Source organism: Humulus lupulus, chromosome X, assembly GCF_963169125.1.
Source record: "Humulus lupulus chromosome X, drHumLupu1.1, whole genome shotgun sequence".
NCBI lineage: Eukaryota > Viridiplantae > Streptophyta > Magnoliopsida > Rosales > Cannabaceae > Humulus > Humulus lupulus.
The window spans coordinates 2,504,919-2,532,656 of NC_084802.1; the positions used below are offsets into that span (position 1 = coordinate 2,504,919).

The window sequence follows — 27,738 nt, forward strand, 5'->3', positions numbered from 1 at the left end:
ATAAAACTAAGCATACAACGTGTATTGCAAGTTGTTTGTATCTAACATATATCTTCTATATAAAAAAAGTGTGTAGATAATTCTTAATTTTAACAACTTTTTATTTGTTTGCGTTAACTTTAACAGAATATTCTTATATTTAACATAATGTTTTTATATTTAATAGTAGATTGTAAACATGATTTAAACTTAAATAAATAAATAATTAAACAAATTAAAATGTGATATTTTAAAGATATTTTATAATGATAATTATTTAAAAATAATAAAACCATACATTTTATAACTTAAATAAAATTTAATTAAACTTAATATTATATTAAACATATGTAATATAATATTTTGTTGTGAGTGCCCAATTCAAAAACTATAACAAACATAAACTTAAACAAAAATTAATTAATTAATTAAAATATTATATTTTAAAGATATTTTATGATAATTTAAATAATTAAATCATATTTATTTAAAAATAATAAAGTCATACATATTATTTTTTTATTTTATAAATTTGTGTGATAATTTGTTTTTTATTAAGAAGTTTGTTGACGCGGTTCTTCGCCAACAGATAATTAAGAGAAGAAGAGAAAGGGATTAGTGCTGAGAGTAGAACCGTCACAGATATGAAATCTTAGAGAATGAACTAGGTGACTCAAGACACGTTTTAAGTGGTTCAAAGGTTAAAATCCTTTTACTCCACTAGTCAATATTATTGATCTATTCTGGGTATTTGGTTACAAAGCATATATCTCTCCAGAGACTATTTTTTCCAACCCCTATCAACTCCCAGGGTCCCCATATTTATAGGAGAAGGCACCTGGAAGTTGGTAGGGAGGTCATCCCGTGACCTTACCATTTGTCGTATCAACTCTGTAACATTTATGATTAATTCCTAAACCTGACACATAAGTGTGGTCTAATTAGCATGTAAGGAGATAATGGGCCGCACGGCCCAACCCAGCCGTGGGTGTCTGAATGCGCACGTTCTTGTTGCGTGTCCGAGAAGTCAGGGGGATATCGGACACGTGATGTCAGATATATGCACGTTTATCTTGCGTGTGTTGACTTTACAAAGGGTCAGCGGTCCATGGCCAGCTCGTACCACAAGCTGCCTCCCTGAACCGGCCTTCGGCCTCAAGGATTCCTTCCCCCAGTCTTGGGCAGCCTTGGCGAGTTCTTGGGGATACCTCGAGCTAAGTGGGTACGACCTGGAAAACAAGATCTCCGACTTGGGGAAGGTTACGGACTAACCTTGATTAGTCCGAGGCTCGACCTGCTAATCAACCCGTGGGAAAACCAGGGCGTACAAAGTTGAAACTCTTTTTCTTCATCAAATTCACCAAAGGACATTACGAGATATATTAGAAACTACTAATAGTTGATGCATATATACTACTGTCTACACTATAACTTTTATTTTCTTATTTTATTTCTATTATTAATTTCTTTTTAAATATTGTTGTATTTTATATATATGTCATGTAGTCATATAAATATATATATATGTGTCAACGTTGTGTTTAAAAGTTATATATGTAGAGAGATTATTGATATAAATATTTATATATACTGTAGAACTATAATTTATTCTAGTGTTTATACTTTTTTGGATCTTGTATTTTGTCTCATTACCTGTTTGAACCATGTATTTTGACAAATTACTTGTTGGACCCTATGTTTTGTAAAATTGTTCAAATAGAACCATAAACTCGATTTTGGCAAAAGTTTTCTCAACTGAAATCACAAATAATTAACCAAATTAACAATTCAGAACAAAAATAAAATCATTATACTTTAAAGTTGTGTTGTTATATTCAATTTTTTATTTATCAAAATTGAGTTTAGGAGTCTATTTAAACAATTTTACAAAATATAGAATCCATAAATGATTTTTTTAAAACACATAGTCCAAACAAATAGTAAAAAAAATCACATGGTCTAAAAAGTTATATATTTTTAAAAAAATAATAATTAATTAATTTTAATTAAAATTACAACTTTAAAATCACATGATATTTATTAATTTTTATTAAAAAAGTGCACAATGATTATATATATAGAGCAATTTTTTTTATAGAGGTTTCATTTTAAGCCCTACTAGTGGGACTCTCAGTGTTTGTCTACCCGTGAATAGTTTCCGGCGCAATTTTTTTTATGACCGTGTATATTATAGCTATTTAGAGCATCTGCAAATTTTCTTAAAATTCTGAATAGTTTACCGTACCCAAAACTAGATTCAAACATGTTTTCTACGCACATAAATAGTTACAATATACACGGTCATAAAAAAAAAATCGCGCTGAAAACTGTTCACAGGTCAAGAACACTACCGGTAGGGTTTAAAGTGAATCATTATATATAAATAAATGTTGTAATTGGGACAATCCATGTAAACCGTTGATTATACTGAAAATGCCACGTGTACAGCGTGATGAACGAGTAAAAAATAAGGCTAAAACTTGTGAATTTCCTTCAAAATCAAAGCCGCATATCTCATTTCAGTCTCTGAGAAAACCGAAGGCCACGCGCCGCCGTCATCGTCGATGGGTGTGCTTAGTAGGAAAGAGAAGAAAAGCGCAGACTCGTCGTCATCTTCTTCTTCAACATCTCCTTGTGCAAATTTCAAAGCCGCTTATCACAATTGCTTCAACAGGTCAAATCCTCTTTTTTCCATTCTCTTTTTCTAAGATTGAATTTGAATTTGAATTGGAATTTGTTTTGAGTTTAATTTGATTAATTCTACGAGTAAAGATGGTATTCAGAGAAGTTCGTGAAAGGTCAATGGAGCAAGGAGGAGTGCGTATCGGAGTGGCAGAAATACAAAGCTTGTCTCTCTGTGTGTTTCTTTCTTTCTTTGTTGGTATTTTTCTTTATTGTTTCAAATTTGTGTCATTTTTCAAAATTAGTGCTGTGATTGTGGCAGGAACACTTGGATGATAAGCATCTCAGTCGATTTTTGGAGGCTGAGAATTCGGTGGAACATTTTGCTCAGCCTCGGTAAGACTATTTTATTATTATTATGAGAATGTAATAATTATTTTTGTTCAAATATTATTACATTTGCCTTGTGAGAAAAAAAGAATATATTTTTTTGGGGTCAGATTGTATGCATCACTGTTAGGATCTAATGAGAAGAATATTACAAATAAAAAAGGGATATTTCTTTTATCTAAGAAAGCTTGTGGCAATATTAAAAATGACCTAACATAAAAAAAAAATATTCTATAAAAAATTAGACAATAGAACTTTAATATCTCGGAAAATAATTACCAAATTCATTCTAATAAGATTTAGTATTAAAAATTGTTTTTCCTCTTTACATAATTTACTAGATAATTGAGGGAAAAGGAAAATCATTTTTCGGCTATTAATATATTATCTAAAAGGGAATTTATTCATCTGGTACCTTTTGTTTTTGCAAAGTATGTTTCTGATACCTTCTGTTTTCAATAATGTTCATATGGTACCCGTATTTTGAAAACATGGATATTTGATATCCAGATTGATAAAATTTTGTCAATATAACAAAACTGTCAGCAGTTATATATAATTTGTAGCTCGTATGATTGAAAGTAATTTGATTAAACTTGTAAAATTTTATTAATTAAGTTTGAGTTTAGGGCACCAAATATGTACAATTTGAAAACACAGGTACCAAATATGTACAATTTTAAAATGCAGGGTATCAAATATGTACAATTTCAAAATGCAGGATACAAAACAAGTATTAGTTGTAAACACAGGGTACCAAGATGATACTTTGCAAAAACACAGGGTACCAAATAGTTACCTACCCTATATAACTAAGTATTGTAAGTAAATTGTTCCCGGTTGTTCGATCATTTGATAAACAGAGTCATTCTTTGATAAATGATCACTATGAGTTAGACTCAATAGAATTTGATTAATCATTTTTTTTTCTGTCGTTAAGGCGGAGAACTGAACCAAGAGCTCTCTTTCTTTATCATCAATCCAATCACTGTTCGAGACCCAAGATCCTATTTTATCATCAATCCAATCACTGTTCATATTTTTTCTTTTTCTTAACCATGGAAAGGTCTCTTTATATAAAATCTGTATATATTTTCGTAATAAATTATGATGATTTTTTTTTTATAATTTTTTATTTTTTTTGTTTATTTTTATTTGTACAACTAAATGGGTCCCAATAAGGATTTCTCCCAATTATCGGTCCCGTTAAACAATTAACAACATATTTATTACATAATAAATATATATGTGATTGTTTTTGGTTTCTATACATAGCTTTAGCTTTATTCTTTCAACATATTAGCACACAATGACACAAGCGAACCTAGTGGTAGTATGTCAAATTGTTCAGTGTATCAACAAGTTGGTCCTCAGTTTGAACACTCTGAACCCAGTTGGCATTAATTCTCACCCTCTCAATGCTTTGCTTCAAGGTTCTAGCCATGCTGGGCTTGGTGCGGCTGGCAAAGAAATCCTCTATATCCTCAGCATCCTCAATCGAAGAAAACTGTCGAAAAGTATCGAGTGAAATTGGAATGAGAAGAAAGTGTTGGTTGATAACTAATGAGTAGAACACACTCGAGAAAAGTAGCTCAAATAGTTAGACAATGTGATTTAGCCTCTCGTAAGATTCGAGTCTTTTCTGAGTACTTACATAGATATTGTTCTAGTATTTTCTAGTATTTTGGTTTCTAAACATTATAAGGAGATGTAGAGAAAGAAGACAAACCGGAGATACAATTGAACTGATGAAGCGGGTTATTAAGTAACCAGAACCCCAGGTATTTGAGATGTGCTCCCAGTTATCCTACGTTCGAATCATTAGTAAATGAGTTTTAGAAAAAAGTATTGTCATGGGGCACTATAGTGTTAGATACTGCACACTAATACAGTTAGAAAAATCTCCAACTTTTTCTTAGGATTTATGGTAAGGAAAGGTGATTATGGTTTACCTTCAACCACTTCCAAGCTGTTTCACGCCCTTCCTTGCTGACATTAAGTACCAATGCAACATCTTGAGTACGAACCTGAACAAAATATCCGTATTCAGCTCGAAAATATGTAATCACATTAGGTATGTGAAATGTCAACATAACACCCGACTTATTAATAAATCTATTGACTCTAGATTAATTACCTCAGAAGTCAGCGAAAAGTCAAGAGCTTCCAAAACTATCATGGGATCCGGACAAGATGTCAATGAACCTACAAGACAAAATAGAAACAATTGTCACTCAGTGAAGAGAAAGATAATCAATGTTTAAGCATGAACAACTAATTGTTCTTAGTCGAGTTCTGGATTATACTTAAAACCCGGGTTTTCTCCTGGCTTAGATCACTTTCTCTGTAGATTCTCAAAAGGGATTCATAACCCGATCTGTTCGCTGCGCTAGTTCTCTGCATTACAGCTACATATGCAGCCTGCAAAGTCCAAACCATAATCCAGAATGAACAACTATAGTGTTATTTAGATATGCTTTAAGTTACATTAGAGACGACCTTTCTCAAATCAGGAGGAAGGAGTGGCGTGTTTCTATCTTTTAAGAATTCTTCGAAACGCCTACTTGCTTCATTCAGAGTTTGATCATCTCCAAATACAGCCAAGGCAGTCAAAATTTCTCCTCTCAACATTGCATCTAAATGGCTCTCTCCATCTTTTGGTTGCCAGCCAAGAGTCCTGATACAATTTGAACAAAATGAGAAAAGGATTAGAATTTCATCTTCTTGATGTTTAGGGCATGCGCCAAACTCGCCAACCAACTCAACTTCTCTGTCAACTTCTCTCCCTTATCCAGCCACACCTCTAAAGATGATTGTTATGTTACTTTATGTTTGATTAGGCTATGTTTAGTGTTGTTCGGTTGTAAGTAATGAATACAGAGGAATGAAAATAATAATAAAAACATTAGGAATAAAAATAATAATAACCAATGTTTGTTTGAATACATTCCAATGTCTTCAATTGTAACCAAACATGACCACACATAGAGTTAATACAAGCACAGTGCAAGAATTAAGATTATCTCATCACATGAGTTAACTAAACAAAACATGAAATGCATGAAAGAAGTACCTAATAGCAATACAACTTGTGTGAAAGAACTTACTCTGCAGCATTTTGTAATGGGGTAATAAAAAAAAGCTGTAAGGTGTTCAGAAGCTCGGGTACGGCAGAAGCTACAATTCTTTCAACTTTATAACTTACCTGTGAAAAGTGGAGGTAACCAGAATTAGCACACTAAGCTAATAAATTAAACTGAACTTAAAACGTGATTTAGAGCAGAACATTACAGTAATCAAGTTAGAGAGCACAGTAAAATCAAGTTCCTCCGAGTAAGATTTCATCAAGGTAAGTAAAGAGCTGAGCGATTCTTGGCTAGCCATACATAGAGCAAACGTATCATCCAAAATCCCTGTGGAACAATACCAGATTTAAGCCACTTAGTTTCAGAACCAACAACATAAGCAAAATTGAAGTGAGTAAAAACATGAACAATACCGAATCTATCTGGTGCAGTCAAGTACTTGTTCTCTATTGCATGTCTTAGTCTAACTGCAAGGCCCTCGTCGTATTTCACCCTGAAGAAACCAGTCTGATTGACATTAAGTTTTATCCATCCAGTTGCAGCCTCTGCAAGGCCAAAATCGTTCATGTCGAGAGCTCCAGTCTTTGATTCTAGTAGGAAATTTATTTGGTTGTCATATGAGCTGCAGCATAATGTAATTGGGACAATCCACCGGCCCTCCCCATGTGAACCACTATACAAGAATCGTGACTACCATTTATAACATACAAAATAAGATCTCTGTAAGTTCCCAAACAGCAAAATAGACCACAGAAATTAGATGACGACTATTGAACGTGCACTAGCACTAGCTATAGAGACAAAAAAACCTGTTGAATCTCCAATTTCTGATCTTTGACTTTGATGGAGACAACTGGGTATCCTGTTTGCTTCGTCCAAGAACTCATTAGCCTGTTCACAGGCTCACCAGATCCTTCCTCAAGGGCAGCCCATAAATCTTCCGTCTTTGCATTTGAGAAAGCGTGCTTTTTTATATATAAAGCAAGTGAACTCTGGTCACATCAAAAACATCCCAACAAAAACAACTACAATGAGCATTCCTTATAAGTATTTTTCAGAACAATAATTATTAGCCGTGACTATCCTTCTTAATATAAATTTCATGAGAGACCATTGAACTCATTTTTGCACAGATGGGCTTTAAGTGTTGTCTCAGCTTTGTACATTAAAGTGAAATAGTTATTTGAACATTATATCTCCATACATAATATAGTTGCTCTAAAGTACCTCAACTTATGAAAGAAAAGAACAAACCAAGTAATCAAACCTGAAAGCATTCAGCACCGATATAACTTTGGAGCATTCGAATAACAGAAGCACCTTTCTTATAACTGATTGCATCAAATATTTCCTGAATTTGAGACGCATGCTGAATTTCCACCTGAAAAAAAATTAAAAAAAGTACATTCAACAGGGAATGTAGTAGAAGCACCCACATGTTATAGTATCTATTCACAGTACATACAAAATTACCTCGATGGGGTGAGATCCTTCAAGCCCATCCAGTCTGAGACCCTCAATAGATTCATCAAGAAATTGAGTCCACACCTTCCACTCCGGGAACAAGCTATCATTTGCTAAATAGCTTACCTAAATGACCCCACAAAAGTAATTTGTATGAAAGTCTATAAATATGTCTAACACACTCCCCCAAAAAAGTTGGAACGTACCCATGTTGCGAATCCCTCATTCAGCCATAAATCTGTCCACCATTCCATCGTTACAAGATTGCCAAACCACTGATGCGCGAGTTCATGAGCTACCACAGTTGCAACCTTTTACAGCAGCCAAACCAATTGATTAAGCATTTGGTAAAGTGTGATTATTCGATGATAGGGTTAATGGAGCCACTATATACTGATAGCAAAAGCATTAGCATTTAGAAAAGTCACATTACCCTTTGCTTGTTTGCAGCTGCTGAATTCTGATCATCATAAAGCAAAGCTGTTTCACGATATGTAACCAAACCATAATTCTCCATAGCCCCAAAAGCAAAGTCAGGGATGGCGACCATATCCAATTTGGGCAAAGGATATGGTCTATCAAAGTACCTGCCATTGTTAATATTGAAACCAAGGAGAAAAATAATCAAAATCAAGAGCCCCTAAACGGAAAAAATGTATACAGTATGGCTAGTTTGAGAAGTGAATGTTGTATTATAGTCCGTATATTCAGTTTTGAGAAAGAGAATCTACTCTTTGAATAGGTCAAGTGTCTTGACAGCAACATGCAATGCAAACTTTCCTTGGTCTTTCTTTCCAACTTGACAATATACTCGAACTTTGACCCCTGTGATAGAGATGTAATATTACACTATCAATGAAAACGCTCAGACCCATTTGCACATATTTCATGAAAACGCTCACCCTTTCACCACAGACCCTATTTTTCTTCTTAACGATTATTTACTTTGGTAAATGAGAATAGATATTGAGTATAACTTTACCATCAGAAGTATGATCTTCCACATAATCAAGCATGCCAATAACAAAGGCCACCAAATATGTAGACATTATTGGTGATTCTTGATATGATAATGTCTTGATTTGTCCTCTAAATTTTTCTTCAATGACTGGCATGTTTGAAAGGGCTACCAGGTCGGATGGTACATCCAATGTGATCTTAAACGTAGCCTGTAACTCCCCCAAGAGAATAGAACAAAACAAAATATAACAATCCAACAATAATGAAAAGAACATCTAGAACAACAATAATCAATTTTTTTTTTTAAATTAAGATTTGTATCCATTGTGATAGAGATTTATTTGAATTTATTGCTTTAGAGAGAGATAAAGAGACCTTGCAAGCTGGTTCATCCCAGCAAGGAAAGCACTGTCTCGCATCAGCTGGTTCAAACTGTGTAACTGCCATATTCTTCTTCTCACCATTATGCTCGTATGTACTTATACAAAAGAAGTAACAAGTCAAACATATACATACATATTCTATTAATATATAATCATCAAAACATGTATGTCTCAGTATATAGATTCTAACAATTGAACAACTTCAAGAACACACACAAATATTGACCAATTACCTTCGATAAAAACCCTTCATCTTGTCATTTAAAACCCCTTCAAACTCAATAGCCAAGACCCCATGTCCAACAGGGAGTGTCTCTGAAAACTCCAACACCAAAATCTCATCCTCTTCGAAAATTTCTACTTTTGAAGGCTTTAAGACCTGTCCAAGAATTCAATCACTCAAAAATCAGGAACAGAATCCAATCCAATCAGTAAATTAATAAACCGAACACAAAAAATCCCCCCAGATATGGCAACAGTAATACTCCTGATGATCTACTCTCTTCACTGTTGCCTCTTATCAACCATATCAATAAATTCGAAATTGTTGTAGCAATACTCCAGATGATCTGTCCGGCCAAAAGTATACTCCACGTGATATTTCCTCTGCTCTGCAAACTCTAATCATCCATTGAAAAAGTTCAAACATATGGTGATCGTTAAAAAAAAAATCCCATTTCGGCAGATCACTGAACCGAAAGTTCATCTCCCGATCACATCACACATTCCATTTCAGAGAAAAATCTGTACCAAACCTCGTGAAGAGAAGTACCTGAGTAAAGCTTCCGGGGGTGAAGGATATGGAGGCGGTGTTTACAGAGAGGTTGGCCGCATTGAGAACGATGAAGCGGGTCTCGGAGACGACATTGAGGTCGACGGCGACGGCGCCGGAGAATTTGCAAGAGTTGAGATCTGGTTTGAGATTGATTAAGTATCGCTCTGGGACGATGAATTTGGGTAGACGAGGCTGGCCTTTGAATTGCTCCATTTTTCTGGGTTTTCGAGTTCGGATTTTCGAGCTCTGAACAGTGTTTGGTTGGAACTGAGAATGAGTAGTTTTTTTTTTTTTTTTTAGAGCGGGAATGACAGGTATTTATAGGTAGAAATGGAAAAGGCTTCAAAACGACGCTGTTTTGAGTGGGTAAGTGAATCTTTCTTAAGCTAAGCTAACCCTTCCAAAACGGCTACTTTTTTATTTTGGAAAAAAATATATATGTTTTGGATTTTATTTAGTGGATATATATTTTAAGTAGTTTTAAGGAAATTTACTTCCTATCTTTGTAAAGTATCATTTTGGTACCCTTTGTTTTCAATAATACTCATATGGTACCCTGTATTTTAAAATTATACATATTTCATACTCTAAACTCATATTTGATAGATAAAATTTTATCGATATGATCAAACTGTCATCAGTTATATATAATTAAGTAATTAAATTTAAATTTAGACTTATATAATTAACAACAATTTGATTAAATTAGTAAAATTTTATTAATTAAATTTGAGTTTAGGGTACCAAATATGTACGATTTTAAAATACAGGGTACCAAATATATACGATTTCAAAATATTGGGTACCAAATGAACATTAGTGTAAACACAGAGTACTAAAATGATACTTTACAAAAATACATGGTACCAAATGATTATCTACCCTAGTATTAATGAGAATAATTAGCTTATTTCGCTCATTCTTAGTAAGGTGACGATTTTGTACTAAAATGATGAATGGGTAGGGATCTCGGAAGTAAGGTCAGAGTTGGGACAGAAGTGACACCCTTCGTCTTATTTTCTTTGTTAATGTATACTTAGTTAAAAATTATCTAAATCAATTTACATCTAATTGAAAACAATATAGCATTATTATTTTGTATAAATTTTAATTAGGTCATTAAGATTTATAAGTGTTCATAAAGATATCAATAAGAGATAAATTTATTGTTCATGCCACTTAAAATAAACCACTTTCTCTTTCGTTTTTTTTAATTATTATTATTATGAATAAAGAACAATATACATACATATAAAATTAGGGTTGTATTTATCCCATAAATAATCGAATTAATAATTAAATTTATTATACTAATTAACCAAATTTAGAATGCACAAATCTAATACATTAAACAAGTGCATAATAAGATGCATTCCATTTTCTTATAAAAAGTTGATAAAATCTAAAGTTTATAAAAATATATACTAAAATTTTACACATAGTGATAAAACAATTTTTTTAACCAATTACATATATTTAAAATGAGATTTATTATGTTAACATATAATTACTATATTGTTATTAATTCCCATTTTATCACTATATATAAGATATTTTTTGTTTGGATAAGGTTCCAAAAACTTTCATATATGAAAATATTTTTTGCATTTTTTTTAAAGGTATTGATAAAAGGATATAACCTAAAAAGAAAATTTACTAAAAAAGAAAATTCACTAGTTTGTTAACATTTGTTACTTACTAGAAAAGTTGCACATTACAAATAATAAACTTAATATATACTATTTTACTATAAATATTTATTCTTTTTGTGAAAATAATTTTTCTTACTTTATTCTTATTCGTTACCCATATGATAGATCATAAGATTATAAAAGTAGATTCCAATTCCTCTCTTAGATTGAAGTAAAAAATGAAATAGTAAAAGAATTTAAAAAGCCTCATTTAAGGGTTTAGGATCATTTTGTGAGAATATATGAACTTGATATGTGAGGCAGAATAACTCTTTTAAGGAAATTAAAATAAAAACCTCATAAAAGAATTGGGTTCTCATTCATTTCATACTAAATTTTAAATTCGATAAAAAATTATGTAACTTTAAATATAATTTACTTGATTTATATTATTTAGCATTTTAAGGTGTCTAACACCACATGATATGTCATTCTATGATTGGTTAGAGATTCACCATAATACTTATTAAATTAAAATATGTGAGACTCGATATTGGATTACAACAATAATGATATGCACACCTCCTTGTGGTGTTGGGTGCCCCTAAGCAATTTCTCAATTTACTTAGGTGTTGAATGAAATTTCTATAAATTAATAATGTTGGGACCATTAAAATTTAATATATATTTTATAGAGAAATTAACAATTTATTAATTTATGTATTAGTTAATAAAATATATTAATTTAGGGTCTCTTGGCAAACTGGCCTGTTTTTTGAAGTTATTTTGCATTTTGACCTAATTTTGATAATTTTTTGTAAAATGGCATCTGACACTCTAAACAGCTGCTCAAAATTTTTAGACAGATGTCATTTTGCAAAAAATTATCAAAACTAAGCCAGAGTGCAAAATGACTTAAAAAAAATGTAATTTTCACCAATTACTCAATATGTATCATAAATTTTAGGGTTTTTAGCGATATTGCCCCTTAAGTTAATCATGATTTATCAATTTGGTCTTTGAATTTTTTCTTTCAGCAATTACGTCCCTCTATTTGTGCAATAGTATCATTTCACTCCTTTCACTTAACTTCCGTTAATGACAAAAATATTCCATGTGAGAGTCACACGACACATCTTCTCTTATTTCTTATTTTAAATTAACAAAATTTGATTAATTTAAGGGACGACAATGCTAAAAATCCTGAATTTTATTACTACATAATTATATGTTCTTTTTATTATTGATTACATATCATATCATATTTTTTTTAAAACAACAAATAAACAAAATAATATGTGCCTTGCACATAGTTTCTACATAGTTTATCATAAATATATAAATAAAAAAAATTCAAAAACATAATAATAAAAAATTAGCCAAAAGATATATATTCCATTCCATAATATATCATTGTTTTTTCAAACACTATATTATTACACAATTTGATATTCTTCTTTCCAACACAATATATATCAACATCAAAATTGCGACCATTTGAAAATGATGTTTGTTAATTAATAAAACAAATTGAAATATTCATAAAAGCAAGCGAATATTATTTCATGAAAATGATGTTTGTTAAGAAAATAATTAATATAAACATAATTTTTTATTAAAATATTCGCAGCAAAAATCTCCAAAAGTTTTATTTTATTCGATCTGGCACCATAAAAGTTACTTTAAACTATTTAAAAACAACATAAAATATTGAATTTAATTATATAAATATAATTTTAATTCATTTTATACATATTTACATGTTTTTCTTTTTAACCTCTAAAATATAAAATAGATGGACTTGGCTTTAATTTTTGACATATCTTTTAACTATTTTATAACTATAAAATATAGTGTTTTGTGCATTTTTTTGTAATAATTAAAAATATATATTTTAATTTTTTTTAAACATAGTGTGGTAGGGAATCATTTTCACTTAACTCGTACAACATGCTCCTTATATGTATACGTGAAAGTGTCTTGACTGTAGCTTTTTTATATGACGGTATTCATTGTATAACGAATCTCTATCAGGTTTTCAAGAAATTATGAATAATTAAAGTGCCAAAAATAAAGTTCAAACAACTTGTTGTATGCATATTTTATTATTATTATTATTAATCGTCCTCGTCGTAAGGGAGTAGGGCGAGGGCAGCCATTGTTGGTGATTGGTGTAACATCCAAATTTCTCTAATAAGACTTGGTGTCTTGATTAAGGAGTGTGCAATGTTTGTAATTATATGTATTATGTGATTTATATTATAATATGACTATATTAGCATGTTTAGGCGTGTAAAACATGCATGTGGGCCCGTTTCTTATTAGAATGACATTTTCGTAATTTTGGCCTGTTGATGACATATTTATTTATATATGTGTGTGTATATTGATTGAGACCACATATTATGTGGCTACATTTGAGTTATTCGGCGTGAGACGATCCTAGGGAGCAAGTTAGTAGTTTAGTCGCAACAGGAAGAAATACCCTATTTAGGGCAAGCCAAGAGGAGCAAGTTAATTATTAATTTTTCTTTTAACTATTTTTAGTCAAAAATATTTTTTTAATTTTAGAATTAATTTAGGTTATTTTTGTATATTTTTATATAATTTTAATATTTTTTATAACTTAAAATATATCTGTATAAATTTTTTTTAACTATTTGGTAGTAAATGTCAATAATTTAAAAAATTTGTGTATTTTTCCCATTTGAGTATTTAAATGCTACATTTTAGCAACTTTAGTACTTTTCCTGTTAAAATAAAAAATTTAATATTTAATTGCTACATTCTATAAACATTAAGCAATTTTACCGCAAATATCCAAACTTTAAATAATCGTATGTGTACGGATTCATGTCCCCATATAAAGCATGTGTCTTTTTTTATTTAAAAAAAATGGGAACAAATTATTAATAAATTTGAATAATTACAAACATGGACAAACTTGTAACATCTGTCCTTACAAATTTGAATAATTAGTCCACTTGATTTGTTAGCAAACCTAAGAAAAATAATTACTAAATTAAAACCCAAAATAGTTACTTTTAATTATTTAAAAACAACATAAAATATCAAATTTATTATACATGTGGTGAAAATAATTTTTTATTTTTATATATATAATTTTTCTCAAAATGATATTCTAAACAAGAATGTAGAGTCACTATTTATCACACATACATTTACTTCTATAATATTCAATTTATTTTTCATTAAGAAAATTTACAAACTAGGAAAGTAGTGTTCTTAAACTCCAATGAAAATAAGAAGCTCGAGCTAAATTTGACATAAGGAGCAAGAATAAGAATGAGAACGAGAACTAGAACGGTATGGGAAGCTTCGAAGTTAGATGATTTTTTTCATTTCTTTTTGAAGAGAAAAAGAGCAACCATCCACTCTTCTCCATTGTTATAAGCAAATAGTTCAGCAACTGCAATAAAGAATGTTCTCCAATAAACAGTCCACTTAACAGCACACTCCTTCCCATAAGTTGACTCCATTATTGGCTTTATGGAGCTCACATTCTTATCCATTCTTTTCAGCCACTCTTCACTGCACAATTACCAATAATAGTAAACCAATAATGTCTCATGATATTATAATATACTATATACATAGGGACAAAGCTAAAAATTTAAGTCTGGTGGGATAAGTAGAAAATAAATAATTAACTATTAGTATGATAAATTATTATAAACTAAGGGAACGATTACAATACATCCTTTTTTTTCTGTAACACTGGTGCATCATTTTTCTATTTTGGCACCTGAATAGATATAATCCCAAATTTTTTTATACGACGGTGTATATTGTAGGTGATAGGTCCCAATCAAAGCTGTACATGAATATATATATATATAGATATTGTTATTCTCTTCGGGTGAGAACAGACCACACTATTAGGATTCAAAAGCTCCTTTTCTTTATTCATGAAATGAGTTTAAATACACCCAACGTCTAACAACTTTTCCTACTGTTAAGACTAAGAAAAATAAATATTATAAATAAATAACTTTCCATACGTTGCATGACTAACTTATTCCCTCACGACTAGGACTCTGGTAAAGATAAGACTAAGACTTTATTAAAAGACCATGAGCTAAGGACTCAGTCTATATAGGACTTTATTAAAAGACCATGTGCTAAGGACTCAGTCTATATACTTCTGATTTGGCCGAATGATGCGTTGGTTTCTTCTTGGTTTATCAATACTCCCCTGTTTCACTGGAACCTTGTCCTCAAGGTTCATTTCAGGAAATTTTTCTGCCAAAGTAGATGTCGATTCCCACGTGGCATTTTCACGAGAAAGATGCTTCCATTTGATCAAATATTCTGTGAGGAATGTTCCACCTTTTCGGAGCCAACGAGTGTCCAGGATAGCTTCAGGTTTGAGATCGATTGAACCGTCATCGGTCAGTGGCGGTAGTTCACTACAGCTTGCACTTGTTTCACCAATTTTTTTCTTGAGCAGAGAAACGTGGAAAACCGGGTGGATACGAGAACCCTCTGGAAGTTTGAGTTGATAAGCTACCTTGCCAATGCGTTTCATAATTTCAAAGGGTCCATAAAACTTATTAGTTAACTTCTGAGACGCTCGTTTAAAGACCGTTTGCTGGCGATAAGGCTGTAGTTTAAGGAAAACATGATCGCCTTCACTAAATTCAATGTCTCGTCGTTTCGAATCCGCATACTGCTTCATGCGGTTGGTAGCGGTGTATAAGTTCAATTTGAGCTGTTTGAGAAGAGCATCTCGGGAAGCTAAGTTGTGATCAATCTCTTGCACAGGAGAAGAGCCAAGCTGATAGTGCGGAATCATTGGTGGTAGTCGACCGTACAAAGCTTGAAACAGTGACATGCCGGTGGAAGCATGAAAGGCTGTATTGTACCAAAACTCTGCCCATGGAAGAAAGGATTGCCATTTGCGTGGTTGTTGGTGAGTAAAGCAGCGTAAATATTGCTCCAAGCATCGATTTACGACCTCGGACTGCCCGTCAGTTTGCGGATGGTAAGCTGTGCTCAATTTCAATTCGGTCCCCGATAGTCTTAAGAATTCTCGCCAAAAATTGCTTATGAAAACGGGGTCGCGATCACTGATTACTGACTGAGGTATGCCATGTAGTTTGATGACACCATCGACAAACTTTTCTGCTACAATCTTGGCTGAAAAAGGGTGAGTCAAGGCCATGAAATGAGCGTACTTTGTGAGTCGATCCACAACCACAAATATGGTGTTTTTGCCTTGAGATGGTGGTAAGCCTTCAATGAAGTCCATAGTGACGTCATCCCATACTTGACAAGGAATGGGCAACGGTTGTAAGAGACCCGCAGGAGACAACGTAGACGCCTTAGCTCGTTGGCACACATCACAAGCGGAAACATAGTCGTGCACCTGGCGATACATGGAGGGCCAATAGAATTGTTGAGCGATACGTTTATAAGTGCGCAATACGCCAGAGTGGCCACCAATGGGAGAATCATGAAATTCTCGCAAAAGTTGTTGTGGAATATGAGACTTTGGAGGGATCACAACTCTATTTTTGTATAAGACTAGCCCATTTTTGTGTGTATACGGAAGGCCAGGTGAGGCAGTAGCTTGTGTTTGAATTCGTTCCATATATGCATCTCCCACAGTGGCATTTTTTATATCATCCCAAATGCTAGCCTGTGAAACTGAAAGAACATTGAGGAGTGGAGAGCCTGGTACGCGAGATAGTGCATCGGCTGCTGAGTTTTGTTTGCCCGGTTTAAAAAGTATCTCATAATCATATCCAAGTAGCTTGGTAACCCATTTTTGTTGCTCAGTCGTGACCACTCGTTGTTCCAGTAAATACTTTAAGCTACGTTGATCAGTTTGAATGTAGAATTTGTGACCAAGAAGATAAGGTCTCCAAAGTTGAATTGCATAAATGATTGCCAACATCTCCTTAGCATAAGTGGACCATGATAATTTAGAAACGCCTAAGGCTCGACTCATAAACGCAATTGGCCTTCCCTGTTGGGTAAGCACAGCTCCAATACCTTCTCCAGAAGCATCACATTCGATAGTGAACGGCTGCTTAAAATTGGGCATGGCAAGGGTTGGAGTAGTGGTCATGGCTTGCTTGAGGGTTGTAAAGGCGTTGTCGGCTTCAGCGGTCCACCCAAATTGACCCTTTTTTAGAAGATTGGTGAGTGGCCGAGCTAACAGGCCATAGTGCCGAACAAACTTTCGATAATAACCTGTAAGGCCTAAAAAACCACGTAATTCAGAGATATTAGTAGGTCGAGGCCAATCAAGCATGGCTTGTATTTTTGTTTGGTCCACTTTGACCCCTGTAGTTGTTATGATATGTCCCAGATAACTCAATTCTTGTTGCCCAAATGCACATTTTTTGAAGTTCAAGAAGAATTTATGATGCCGTAAAATTTCAAAAGCTTGTTGAACATGTTCAAGATGCATGTTCCAATTGGGGCTATAAATTAGAATATCGTCAAAAAATACGATAATGAATTTACGAAGGTAAGGACGAAAAATGGAATTCATGATAGCTTGGAAAGTAGATGGAGCATTACAAAGACCAAATGGCATAACAAGATATTCATAATGACCATTGTGTGTACGAAAAGCAGTTTTATAGATATCGGTGTGTTTCATTCGTACCTGATGATAGCCAGCACGTAAATCAAGTTTGGTAAAATAGGTGGCTCCATGGAGCTCATCAAGCATATCATCAACATTAGGAATGGGAAAACGATCTTTTATGGTAGCAACATTAAGGGCTCTATAGTCGGTACAAAAACGCCAAGTATCATCTTTTTTTTTAACAAGCAAAACAGGAGAGGAAAAAGGACTAGTACTTGGTCGTATTAGCCCCAATTTTAACATGTCAAGAACTTGTTTTTCAATTTCAGCTTTTTGGAAGTACGCATACCTGTAAGGGCGTACATTGATTGGCTCAGTTCCTTCTTTAAGAGCAATACTGTGTGCCACCTCCCTAGCTGGTGGTAATTGTTTGGGCTCCTCTAAAAGGTCAGAAAAAGACTCCAGCAATGTTTGCATGTCCTTGTGAAGGGGCTGTTGTAGCTCTTCACTGGGCTGTATACAGATTGCAAAAAAAGAAGCATTGTGACTCATCTCCCTTGAGATAGCCTCCAACGATGCTTGCTGAAGGATTTGAGTGTTGGTCCCTTGTAACACTCGAACCTTGTTGGCCCATTTGAACTCCATTGTCATCTTCCTCCAATCACATATAACCGATCCTAGCTGTTCCAACCATTGAACACCCAAAACCAAATCTAAACCAGTTAGGGGTAAAGAATAAAGGTTAATGGTGAAGGGAATACCCTGTAGAAGTATGTTGACATTGTCTAATCTCCCTTGGCATTTTAATGGCGGTCCATTGGCAACGCGTACATGAAAAGGCTTGGTGGGCATTATAGGTAGCTGCAGTGATGAAACAACCTTGTCACTGATGAAATTATGTGTCGAACCGCTATCGATTAGTACCGTCACTTCACAAGTTCCAATTTTGGCTGTTACACGCATGGTTTTTGCTGCTGTCCATCCTGTTAGAGCATGTAGTGAGATTTCGGGGTCCATCGGCAAGTCATATTTGGTTTCCATATTGTGTTCTTCAGCTTCCTCTTCAATATTCCCCTCCAATAAAAGAAGTTGAGATCCCTTGCATTTATGTCCCACTGAGAATTTGTCATCACAGTTAAAGCACAACCCTTGTGCACGCCTTCTTTGCATCTCATCCCAAGACAGCTTCTTGATAGCTGAAGTCTTAGTGGCAGCGGAAGTAATGAGCGAAGGACGAGAAGTTGATGGTGGAGCGCGGTAGAACCTCTGTTGGCGTTGTAGTTGTTCGTCTTTCATGCGAGCTAAGCTTATGGCGTCCTTCAAGGTTTTTGGTTTGAACATACGAATAGCTTCCGAAATTTCCGATCGTAATCCTCCCATGAATGTTCCCACAAGAGCCTTCTGTGACCAGCCGTCAACACGATTACCCAGCCTCTCAAACTCTTTTTGGTAGTCACGAAGGGATCCAGTTTGGCGAATTTTGGACAGAGCTTCATCAAAATCTTCACAATCAGTTGGTCCAAAACGAGCCCACAATTCTTCCTTAAATGTGTCCCAAGTCACCATACGACCTTCCTCTTCGTACGCGCGTCGTAGCCATTGCCACCATTGATTTGCTTCTCCCTCAAGATGAAAAGAAGCTAGAGAAACCTTTTGATTGTCCACTGTGCCCTGAAATTCAAAAAACTGTGCAACCCGATTGAACCATTCCGTGGGATCGTCACCAGAGTATTTTGGAAACTCTAGTTTTGCCATTTTTGACGAAAACGTTTGCCGGCTGCCATCACTCTCTTCCCGTTGTGTCCGAGTTGGTCCACGTCCGCTGGTGTTGTTGTTTGAACTGTCCGCATTGTTATGAACGAAGTCCGATAATCGGCCGACCGATTCCTCAAGTCTCTGCATTCCCGTGAGGACTCCAGCAAGTGCAGCTTCTAATGCTTCAATTCGCTCTTTATTGGTTGCCATTGAAACCAGCTCTGATACCACTGATAGGTCCCAATCAAAGCTGTATATGAATATATATATATATATAGATATTGTTATTCTCTTCGGGTGAGAACAGACCACACTATTAGGATTCAAAAGCTCCTTTTCTTTATTCATGAAATGAGTTTAAATACACCCAACGTCTAACAACTTTTCCTACTGTTAAGACTAAGAAAAATAAATATTATAAATAAATAACTTTCCATACGTTGCATGACTAACTTATTCCCTCACGACTAGGACTCTGGTAAAGATAAGACTAAGACTTTATTAAAAGACCATGAGCTAAGGACTCAGTCTATATAGGACTTTATTAAAAGACCATGTGCTAAGGACTCAGTCTATATACTTCTGATTTGGCCGAATGATGCGTTGGTTTCTTCTTGGTTTATCAGTAGGTATTTAGAATAGCCTGCAAATTTTCAAGAAATTCTAAATAGTTTACGAAGCCGAAAACAGAGTTCAAACTGTCAAATTTTACACGCGTGCAACAGATAATTTAGACCCAGTTTCGGTACCATAATTTATTCAGAATTTCTTAAAAATTTGTAGGATGTTCTAGATAGCTATAATGTACACCATCATATAAAATAAATTTGGATTATAACTATTCAGGTGCCGAAATAGAAAAAAGATGCACCGGTGTTGCAAAAAAAAAGATGCATTGTAGTCGCTCCCTATAAACTAATATATTTTTAAAGATCATTACCAATATCAGTGCAATTCGGTGTAATTAAGTATAGGATTATATTTATTTTAAATTAAAATATATGGGTCATAATACTAAATTGCATCAAAAGCAGTATGTCATGTCATGTAAAGTATTTCTAAATAGGGCAAATGCCCGTCTCAATAGCGTGGCTCGGCCCTGCATACAAAGAGAGAGCATTATTCTTACCTTGTTTGTGCATAGTGCTTCCCGTTCACAAGCCAATGATCAACAACAGAAACATCATCCTGCAAGAAAACGCTATCAAAAACTTGAGAGGGTAACCTTAATAAAACCAAGATTTTACTTGGTTCAAATTTGATAGGGTGTGACATTAGTTTAGCAATACTTGGTATTAAGTATTGAATGAAACAATCTCAAAACATGCAATAAGACATGGAAGTTTGAAAATATAAATTAAAAACTTAATGGGGTGATCTATGTAAACAAACATATGCCAATACTATAATTCTTTAAAAGCTCAAACTAATGTGATTTTAGTTCAAAATTGGTAGGCTGTGGCATTAGCAATAATCTTTTTTGGTATTGAATGAAAGTTAGAGATTATGGAGTAATAAGAATTTATATATGGGTCTTTTGGCAAAATGACTTATTTTTTAAAGTCATTTTGCATTCTAGACTACTTTTAATAATTATTTACAAAATAGTCTCGTATAATTTAGACAACTGGTCGAAAATTTTAGACAGAACTTATTTTGCAAAAATTATCAAAAATAAGCTAGTGCAAAATCACTTAAAAAAAAGTTATTTTCAACAATTTCTCATATCTATATATACATATAACATTATAGATCAAATTTAGTAGTTTGTAACATCAGCAATAAATATGGCATTGAAACCATCATAACATGCAATAAGAAATAAGAGATTTTGATAGCAAAAAGTACAAACCTTACCTGGAAATACAATAGTAGATTTGCTGAAGGCATTGTACCTCCAGTGAAGAAGTATCTTGTAATCCAGTCATCTTCATTTACATCCTATTTTAGGACAAACCAAAACCAAAGCCATAAAACACCATTTTAACTTCTCAAATGAACAAATCTCAAGCCAATGTTTAAAAAAGTGCTTTTAAGCCTAAAAAATTCTCAAAAGATTTAGTTTCTAGAACAAAATTGAGTAGTGGAAGCAGTTCTCCTCTCCTCTGTTTTTATTTTTAAGAGGGTAGAGCTTATTTTTATTTCACTTCATGAAATTTGGGCTAATCATAATCATTTAAGTACAATTAAATCAAACCAAAATGAAAACAAATATAATTAAGAAAAAAAGGGTATACCTCAAAATGATAAGCAAAGGTTTTATGACAGAAATGATGAACAAATAGAAGAGCATCCTCCTTCATCCACCCTGATATCTTCTTCAAAAGCTCCTTATAATTCTTCATATGCTGTAATAGTTCCATAACCTCTCAATATACTATCATATATATATAGTACAAAGCATAGTATATAATTACATGTTATATATATAAGGAACGAGTACAACGCATACTATTTTCGGCGTTTAGATAAATATAATCCAAAAAATATTTATATAATGGTGTACATGGTAGGTATTTAGAATATCAAGAAATTCTGAATAGTTTATGAAGCCGAAAACATAGATCAAATTTTACAAGAAAACAAGCACGCGTGCAACAGATAGTTTAAACACTATTTTCAGCACTGAAATTTATTCGGAATTTCTTAAAAATTTATAAAATATTCTAAATAGCTATAATGTACACCGTCGTACAAAAAAAAAATTTGAGATTATATCAGGTGCTGAAAATAGAAAAATGTTACACCATTGTTGCAAACAAATATACATTATAGTCACTCCTATATATATATGCTTACCTCAAACATCTCAATTGAATATATTCTATCAAAAGAACTTTCCATTTCAAATGTGCTAATATCAGCCACAATGATCTCCACATTCTCTAGCTCAAGTTCTCTACAAAATGATCACAAAATAAACCCCTAAAATCTTCAAAATCAATCAAATGAAAACCCTAAACCAAAACCAAAATCAAAACTCATAAACTATATTATTACCTACAACGCTGGTCAATGTGATCTTTCTGAGTAGAAGAGTTACAAATACCAGTGATCTTACAATTCTTGTACTTTTGAGCAATGTACAGAGAGAGTGATCCCCATCCACACCCAACATCAAGAACACTTTGACCATCTTCAAGCTTTGACTTTTCACAGTACATCTCCAACATTGCCTTTTCAGCTTCCTCCAATGTACTCGATTTTCCCTCAAAGTAACAACAACTACACGCAATAATTCCCAAAACCCAGATTGCAAAAACAATCAAAAACCCAAATTTAATTCTCAAAAAAAAAGAAAAAAAAATCAAATCACTCCATACCTGTACTTGAAATTTTGCCCTAGAACGAGGTTGAAGAAGGAAGTGGGCAACTCGTAATGCTGGGCTTTAGGCTCGTCAGTCTTGATCGCTATAGGCATCTCCTTCAGAGCTGAAAACCAGAGGGAAAAAAAACAATGAAACAAAAAATGAAACGATCGAACGGAAATCATCAATCGCGGATTAGGGTTTTACAGTGGATGAAGCGAAGAAGGTCGGAGAGTTGGAGATGGGCGGAGGGTTTGTAGCCGGAGCGAAGACGAGCGGCCAAGAGGAGGCGGGTGAGTCTCCGAACGACGGCGTCTGGTAAGAGGTTGCGCTCGAGGGAGGCGAGGGCGAGCTTGACTGTGGCGTCGTAGGGGAGTTGGACGAGGGCAGCCATTGTTGGAGCTTGGCTTGGTTTTCTCTGGTTCGGTTGAGTTCAGTTGGAAGAGATAAGGTCGATCGATGTTGTTTATAATAAAATGTTAACATTAAGAGCACGTTGTTGTTGTCACAAGAATCTTTGACTTTTTGACTTTTTTTATAACGATGACGTCATCACTTGTTGACAACTTGACCTCATTTTTTTATATTATTTGTCATAGAGTAATGATAATTGCATTAAAAATATTAAGTGTTGATATTTGGCACCTTAATGTGTCCAATAATACACGAGATGGTACCCAATAATTAGCTAATGATAACTCATAATAATTATTAATTTTAAATATGTGGGACTCGATATTGAACTACACTAATAGCAGTATGTCACATTTTTGTAGTGTTGGGTGTCACAGGCCGCCAACTTGACTCCTCGAATTGACGGATTGTGCGACACTTGTTAGCACTCTCAGCTAGCAAGTCAGCCTAAAATTCACACATGCGGCAAACAAATCCAACGGTTAGCCACGATACAAGTCTCTCACATGTAAGGGCAATGACGAAGCATGAGCAAGCATAAAGCAAGTCATCTAAAGGCAACATCCCACACAATAACTAGAGGATACAACATAGGCAAGTGGCACGCGATGACCCAACAAAGTTAACAACCAAGCAACAAATAGACCATAAAGGAAGCATACACAAATGGACATGGATAAACATCGTTTTATTCATATATCGTTTTATTCATATAAGACATTGATAGGGCAAGGGAGTATACAACTTAAGCATCTATCTGCTGGTAGTCATGGTGCTTCTCTAAGTTACCAAGTCACCTCCCCCTAAGGAGCATTCTAAGAAAATAAAATCTTTCCTGGGAACATATATGATTTTCTCCTGGGAGACATATACATAATTACAAAAGTGTCATCCCCTACCCTTGAGGTTACTTGGTGCAAAAATCAAGCACCAAGGCATGCTCATACATACAAAATGGTCCCCTAGAGGTGTGTCGTGTCGTAGCACGTCACATTGGGCACCAGTGGTGCACCTTAGCAATTCTCTAAAATATGCACCCAAATATTACACACACTGACATGACATTGTTTTTTAAAATAGTGGATCTCAATTTAAAGAAATGTGATTGATTTACAAAAACTATCACGTTACTGTATATAATGTTTAAGTGTATATTTTGGGTGTACATATCATTACTCTTTATTATACATCTCGTTTTACTAGTTGCAATAATTATACTTTCGAACTCGCATATATTATTCTTTTTCAAAATTAAATTAATTATATCCTTTAAATATGTATGGAATATTTGTAGCACTTAAGTATCTAAGTTATTTTTTTGTCGGCGAAAGTACATTCCGTCTATATTTTGTTGCAGTTGTTTATTTTGTTGCTAAGTCCACCATGTGATGTCAAATTTTTTTAAAAACAGGTTATTGCACGCGTGGCTAATTTTTTTATGCGCGTAGAAAATAACATATTTGAACATATTTTTCGGCACTGTAAATTATTCAGAATTTTCTAAAAATTTACAGAATGTTCTAAATAAGTGCAATATACACGATCATAAAAAAATAGCACAAAAAATTATTCACGAGTCGGAAATACAAAAAAACCTCATCGGTGGAACTCTTTTTAAAGCACATACCATAGAATCCTCCTATATTATATTATTTAGAAATAATGTTTAAGTTCAAATAGTTATGGAATTCCCTCAATTTATTTATTTATTAGAAAAGAAAAAAAAAACTCTATTTATATATTTTTATGTTTTGCTAGAGTGATACAGCTTACCAAAACATCGACAATGAAATGAAAGTAACATCTAATTAATTAAAATTTTGAATTATTAGTATATTTGTTTTGCATTTGAGTTGTTATGTTGTTCTTATATGGCAAAAATATTCTCTCTTTTTTCAAATGAAAAAAAAACGTTAAAAAAACCGTGAATTATTTTAGTTGTTTAGTTTTGTCATGTTCTTTTTAACACTTAAATGGTATTTATTTTCATTTATAAAAAATAACTATTTATTTATTTTTATGTTTTATTAGAGTGGTGCCACCTACCAACATAGAGTGAAAGTAGCTCCTAATTACTTTAAAATTAAATTAATTAGTCAAATCCCTATAATTATTAAATTTAAAACTTAAATTTCTTTTAATTATTTAAAAAAAAACATAAAAACATCAAATTTAATAATATAAATATAATTTAATTCATGTTATACACATTTACAATTTTTTATTTTATTTTTAAACATTTACTCTAATGATGATATTAAATAGATTAAAAATGATTAATAATCAAACTCAGAATTCATCCCAACTAATAATCAAACCCATAATTGAGTCCCTAAACCTCGATAACACATCATAAGCATCATTTATACCCAAAAAAAAAAACCAAACTAAATTCTCATCAAGACTCCAAAGCAAAACCTTTAGCTTTGAAACTCAAGAACACCAAGAAATTCATGAAACTCTGAGATTTAATGGTTGAAAACGTTACCTCAATTGGATAATTTGACCCTAGGATGCCCTTAACCTGAATCTTAGCTCTAAACTTCTTCAATTCACAAGCTTTAACCTCCAAATATTCAAAGGACCCCAAGCACTCCAAACAGAAAGAGAGAAACGAGAGAGAGGAGAGTTGAGTGTTTGTATTGGTTTTTTTCCTTAGCTTTTGAAAACCTTCATGGTGCTTTATTTTTTGGGCCATTTAGTATAATTTCTCTTTGAAACAAATTAAAGAATTAACAATTCGAAAAAGTCCAAGCCAACCCAACAACGTGACTACGAACCTTCTTCATTGGCAATAACTTAGTTTGTAGAGAGATCACACATAATTGGTAGTGTTAAAAATCAATCTCACACCACATCACCATAATCGCGCAATTAGCTCCAACTCTAGTAGAAGTCATCGAAGCAAATAAAGCAACATCCATGTTGAGCTTTAGACTATCCACAGTCGGTGCCTAGGACAGAGCCCCATATAGGGGGAGAGGAGCATTGGCTCCTCTCGAAATTTTGAAAAAAAAATCATACAATATTTTTTTACAATAATCCTTTATTTATCTATTAAATTATGTAATTGGCCCTTTTCAATTCTTTTTTTTTTTTGGCGTTTTGGCCACTCTTAAGGCAAGTTCCTGCCTCCGTCCCGTCCCAGTACCGCCCATCTCCCTACATGCATTTTTGTTCCATTTTGCTTACCCTCATTTAACTCCACCAACATCATCTAACACCATAGCTAGGGTTCAACTTAGCCTTTTCATGAACCACATAGTTTCTCTCATACCATAACATCCATAGCACTATTACCCATAGGGGAATTTGATTAATCATGCTTACATTAGCTTAATAATTAAAATTTGAACCAAAGTTAACCACTATATCAAACCAATGCTCATCTTTCATTTAATACCAAAAATACCATTCTCATAACACATTTCCTCTCTATTCTCCCTCTTCCTCTCTACCTCTCTTCACCATACATTCTCTCTCACTCTCTCTTCACCATAAGTTTTACACACAAGATTTCCATACTAAAATCTTGCAAGCAAGATACACATTCAGACATTGTGGATTGTTTGAGGAGAAACACTAAGCTTTGTGTTATTTTTGCTCATAGTAAAGAGATTAAATGGGTAAGTGATTTTCTTTGATTCTTGTTGTTGTTGGTTGTTTTTATGGTTTAGAATGCTGTTTAGATGTTGGATCTGTAGTTTGTTGGTATTTTTTGCTGTTTTTTGGGTGAAAATCGTGTTCTGTGAAAATCTGCGTTTTTTTTTGTTACCTGAGTTTTTTCTAAATGCCCAATAGTGTCCGATAGAGTCCCGATTTGGGCACGATAGTTGTTGAGTTTCAAGGTTAGGGATGAAGTTCCTATGGCAACCCGATGGTTGCCCGATAGTTTTGGTTACCCGATGGTCATAAAGGTCCGATGGCTACCCGATGGTTGCCCGATTATTATTTTGAATCTATACGCCCTTTAAGTACGATAATGGATCGATAATAGTCCGATATATGCCCGAATTTTGTTTTTAAGCTACTGCGGACCTAATAGTACGATGGTACACGATGGTACCCGATACTTGCCCGATATTAGTGTTTTAAGTGATCAAAAACATAAATAAACCTTTGCCCGATACAGCCCGATATGGCCCGATACTAGTACAATGATAAAAAATGTCGAACTAAATTTTGACATTTTGTTGCCATTTACTGATTTTTTTTTCTTTGTACATGATAGGGTCAAATTTGTTCGCGTACATGATGTATAATGGTGTTTGGGAGCGTGAAGGTAGAGATTGGGTTTTTAATGGAGCCGAAAATTTAACGTTCGAGTTGGAGAAGGGCATAATTTACTCACAACTTGTTGAACTTTTGTACTCAGAGCTGGAGGTTGACAGAGTGCAGTATGACCTGAA

The 27,738-nt window shown here is 33.6% G+C and overlaps 3 protein-coding genes across 7 annotated transcripts; 1 reads left to right on the top strand and 2 right to left on the bottom strand.

The window, feature by feature from the left end:
* Window positions 1-2,465: 2,465 nt before the first annotated feature.
* LOC133803292 (uncharacterized protein At4g33100) lies at window positions 2,466-4,563 on the top strand. 3 transcript variants are annotated; one of them, XM_062241284.1, is made up of 4 exons: window positions 2,466-2,653; window positions 2,752-2,836; window positions 2,924-2,997; window positions 3,932-4,190. In XM_062241284.1, the coding sequence occupies exons 1-4, from the start codon at window positions 2,544-2,546 to the stop codon at window positions 4,170-4,172; spliced, it is 510 nt and encodes a 169-aa protein (XP_062097268.1). In that variant the 5' UTR covers window positions 2,466-2,543; the 3' UTR covers window positions 4,173-4,190. The 3 variants fall into 3 exon arrangements, with proteins under 3 accessions (XP_062097268.1, XP_062097270.1, XP_062097269.1); XM_062241286.1 differs by lacking the exon at window positions 3,932-4,190 and adding an exon at window positions 4,425-4,563 and having other exon boundaries at window positions 2,468-2,653; XM_062241285.1 differs by lacking the exon at window positions 3,932-4,190 and adding an exon at window positions 3,713-3,746 and having other exon boundaries at window positions 2,468-2,653.
* On the bottom strand, window positions 4,082-10,025 carry LOC133803287 (aminopeptidase M1-like). 2 transcript variants are annotated; one of them, XM_062241271.1, is made up of 20 exons: window positions 9,657-10,025; window positions 9,370-9,504; window positions 9,118-9,263; window positions 8,877-8,979; window positions 8,524-8,710; window positions 8,273-8,366; window positions 7,975-8,128; window positions 7,748-7,852; window positions 7,551-7,667; window positions 7,345-7,458; window positions 6,887-7,069; window positions 6,491-6,767; window positions 6,283-6,404; window positions 6,099-6,196; window positions 5,491-5,668; window positions 5,298-5,412; window positions 5,129-5,196; window positions 4,944-5,018; window positions 4,721-4,798; window positions 4,082-4,498 (listed from the first exon to the last, which is right to left on the bottom strand). In XM_062241271.1, exons 1-20 carry the CDS (start codon window positions 9,870-9,872, stop codon window positions 4,316-4,318), a joined length of 2,748 nt encoding a protein of 915 aa, XP_062097255.1. In that variant the 5' UTR covers window positions 9,873-10,025; the 3' UTR covers window positions 4,082-4,315. The 2 variants fall into 2 exon arrangements, with proteins under 2 accessions (XP_062097255.1, XP_062097256.1); XM_062241272.1 differs by lacking the exon at window positions 9,370-9,504 and having other exon boundaries at window positions 9,657-10,020.
* Window positions 10,026-14,471: 4,446 nt separating this feature from the next.
* LOC133803273 ((S)-coclaurine N-methyltransferase) lies at window positions 14,472-23,378 on the bottom strand. Of its 2 annotated transcripts, none has more exons than XM_062241246.1 (8): window positions 23,123-23,376; window positions 22,931-23,039; window positions 22,608-22,832; window positions 22,407-22,506; window positions 21,845-21,955; window positions 21,465-21,548; window positions 20,737-20,795; window positions 14,472-14,842 (listed from the first exon to the last, which is right to left on the bottom strand). In XM_062241246.1, exons 1-8 carry the CDS (start codon window positions 23,307-23,309, stop codon window positions 14,650-14,652), a joined length of 1,068 nt encoding a protein of 355 aa, XP_062097230.1. In that variant the 5' UTR covers window positions 23,310-23,376; the 3' UTR covers window positions 14,472-14,649. The 2 variants fall into 2 exon arrangements, with proteins under 2 accessions (XP_062097230.1, XP_062097231.1); XM_062241247.1 differs by having other exon boundaries at window positions 14,740-14,842; window positions 21,460-21,548; window positions 23,123-23,378.
* Window positions 23,379-27,738: the final 4,360 nt, after the last annotated feature.

What these genes read in the sequence shown, in the direction of transcription:
- LOC133803292 (XM_062241284.1), top strand. Translation starts at nt 2,544, where the DNA reads ATGGGTGTGCTTAGTAGGAAAGAGAAGAAAAGCGCAGACTCGTCGTCA. An exon ending in TATCACAATTGCTTCAACAG is followed by an intron (nt 2,654 to 2,751) that starts GTCAAATCCTCT and finishes CTACGAGTAAAG; the next exon opens with ATGGTATTCAGAGAAGTTCG. An exon ending in GAACATTTTGCTCAGCCTCG is followed by an intron (nt 2,998 to 3,931) that starts GTAAGACTATTT and finishes TCTGTCGTTAAG; the next exon opens with GCGGAGAACTGAACCAAGAG.
- LOC133803287 (XM_062241271.1), bottom strand. Translation starts at nt 9,872, where the DNA reads ATGGAGCAATTCAAAGGCCAGCCTCGTCTACCCAAATTCATCGTCCCA. An exon ending in CCCCCGGAAGCTTTACTCAG is followed by an intron (nt 9,505 to 9,656) that starts GTACTTCTCTTC and finishes ATGGATGATTAG; the next exon opens with AGTTTGCAGAGCAGAGGAAA. An exon ending in CAGCTGCAAACAAGCAAAGG is followed by an intron (nt 7,853 to 7,974) that starts GTAATGTGACTT and finishes CTGCTGTAAAAG; the next exon opens with GTTGCAACTGTGGTAGCTCA.
- LOC133803273 (XM_062241246.1), bottom strand. Translation starts at nt 23,309, where the DNA reads ATGGCTGCCCTCGTCCAACTCCCCTACGACGCCACAGTCAAGCTCGCC. An exon ending in CCTTCTTCGCTTCATCCACT is followed by an intron (nt 23,040 to 23,122) that starts GTAAAACCCTAA and finishes TCTGGTTTTCAG; the next exon opens with CTCTGAAGGAGATGCCTATA. An exon ending in ATTCAATTGAGATGTTTGAG is followed by an intron (nt 21,956 to 22,406) that starts GTAAGCATATAT and finishes GAACTATTACAG; the next exon opens with CATATGAAGAATTATAAGGA.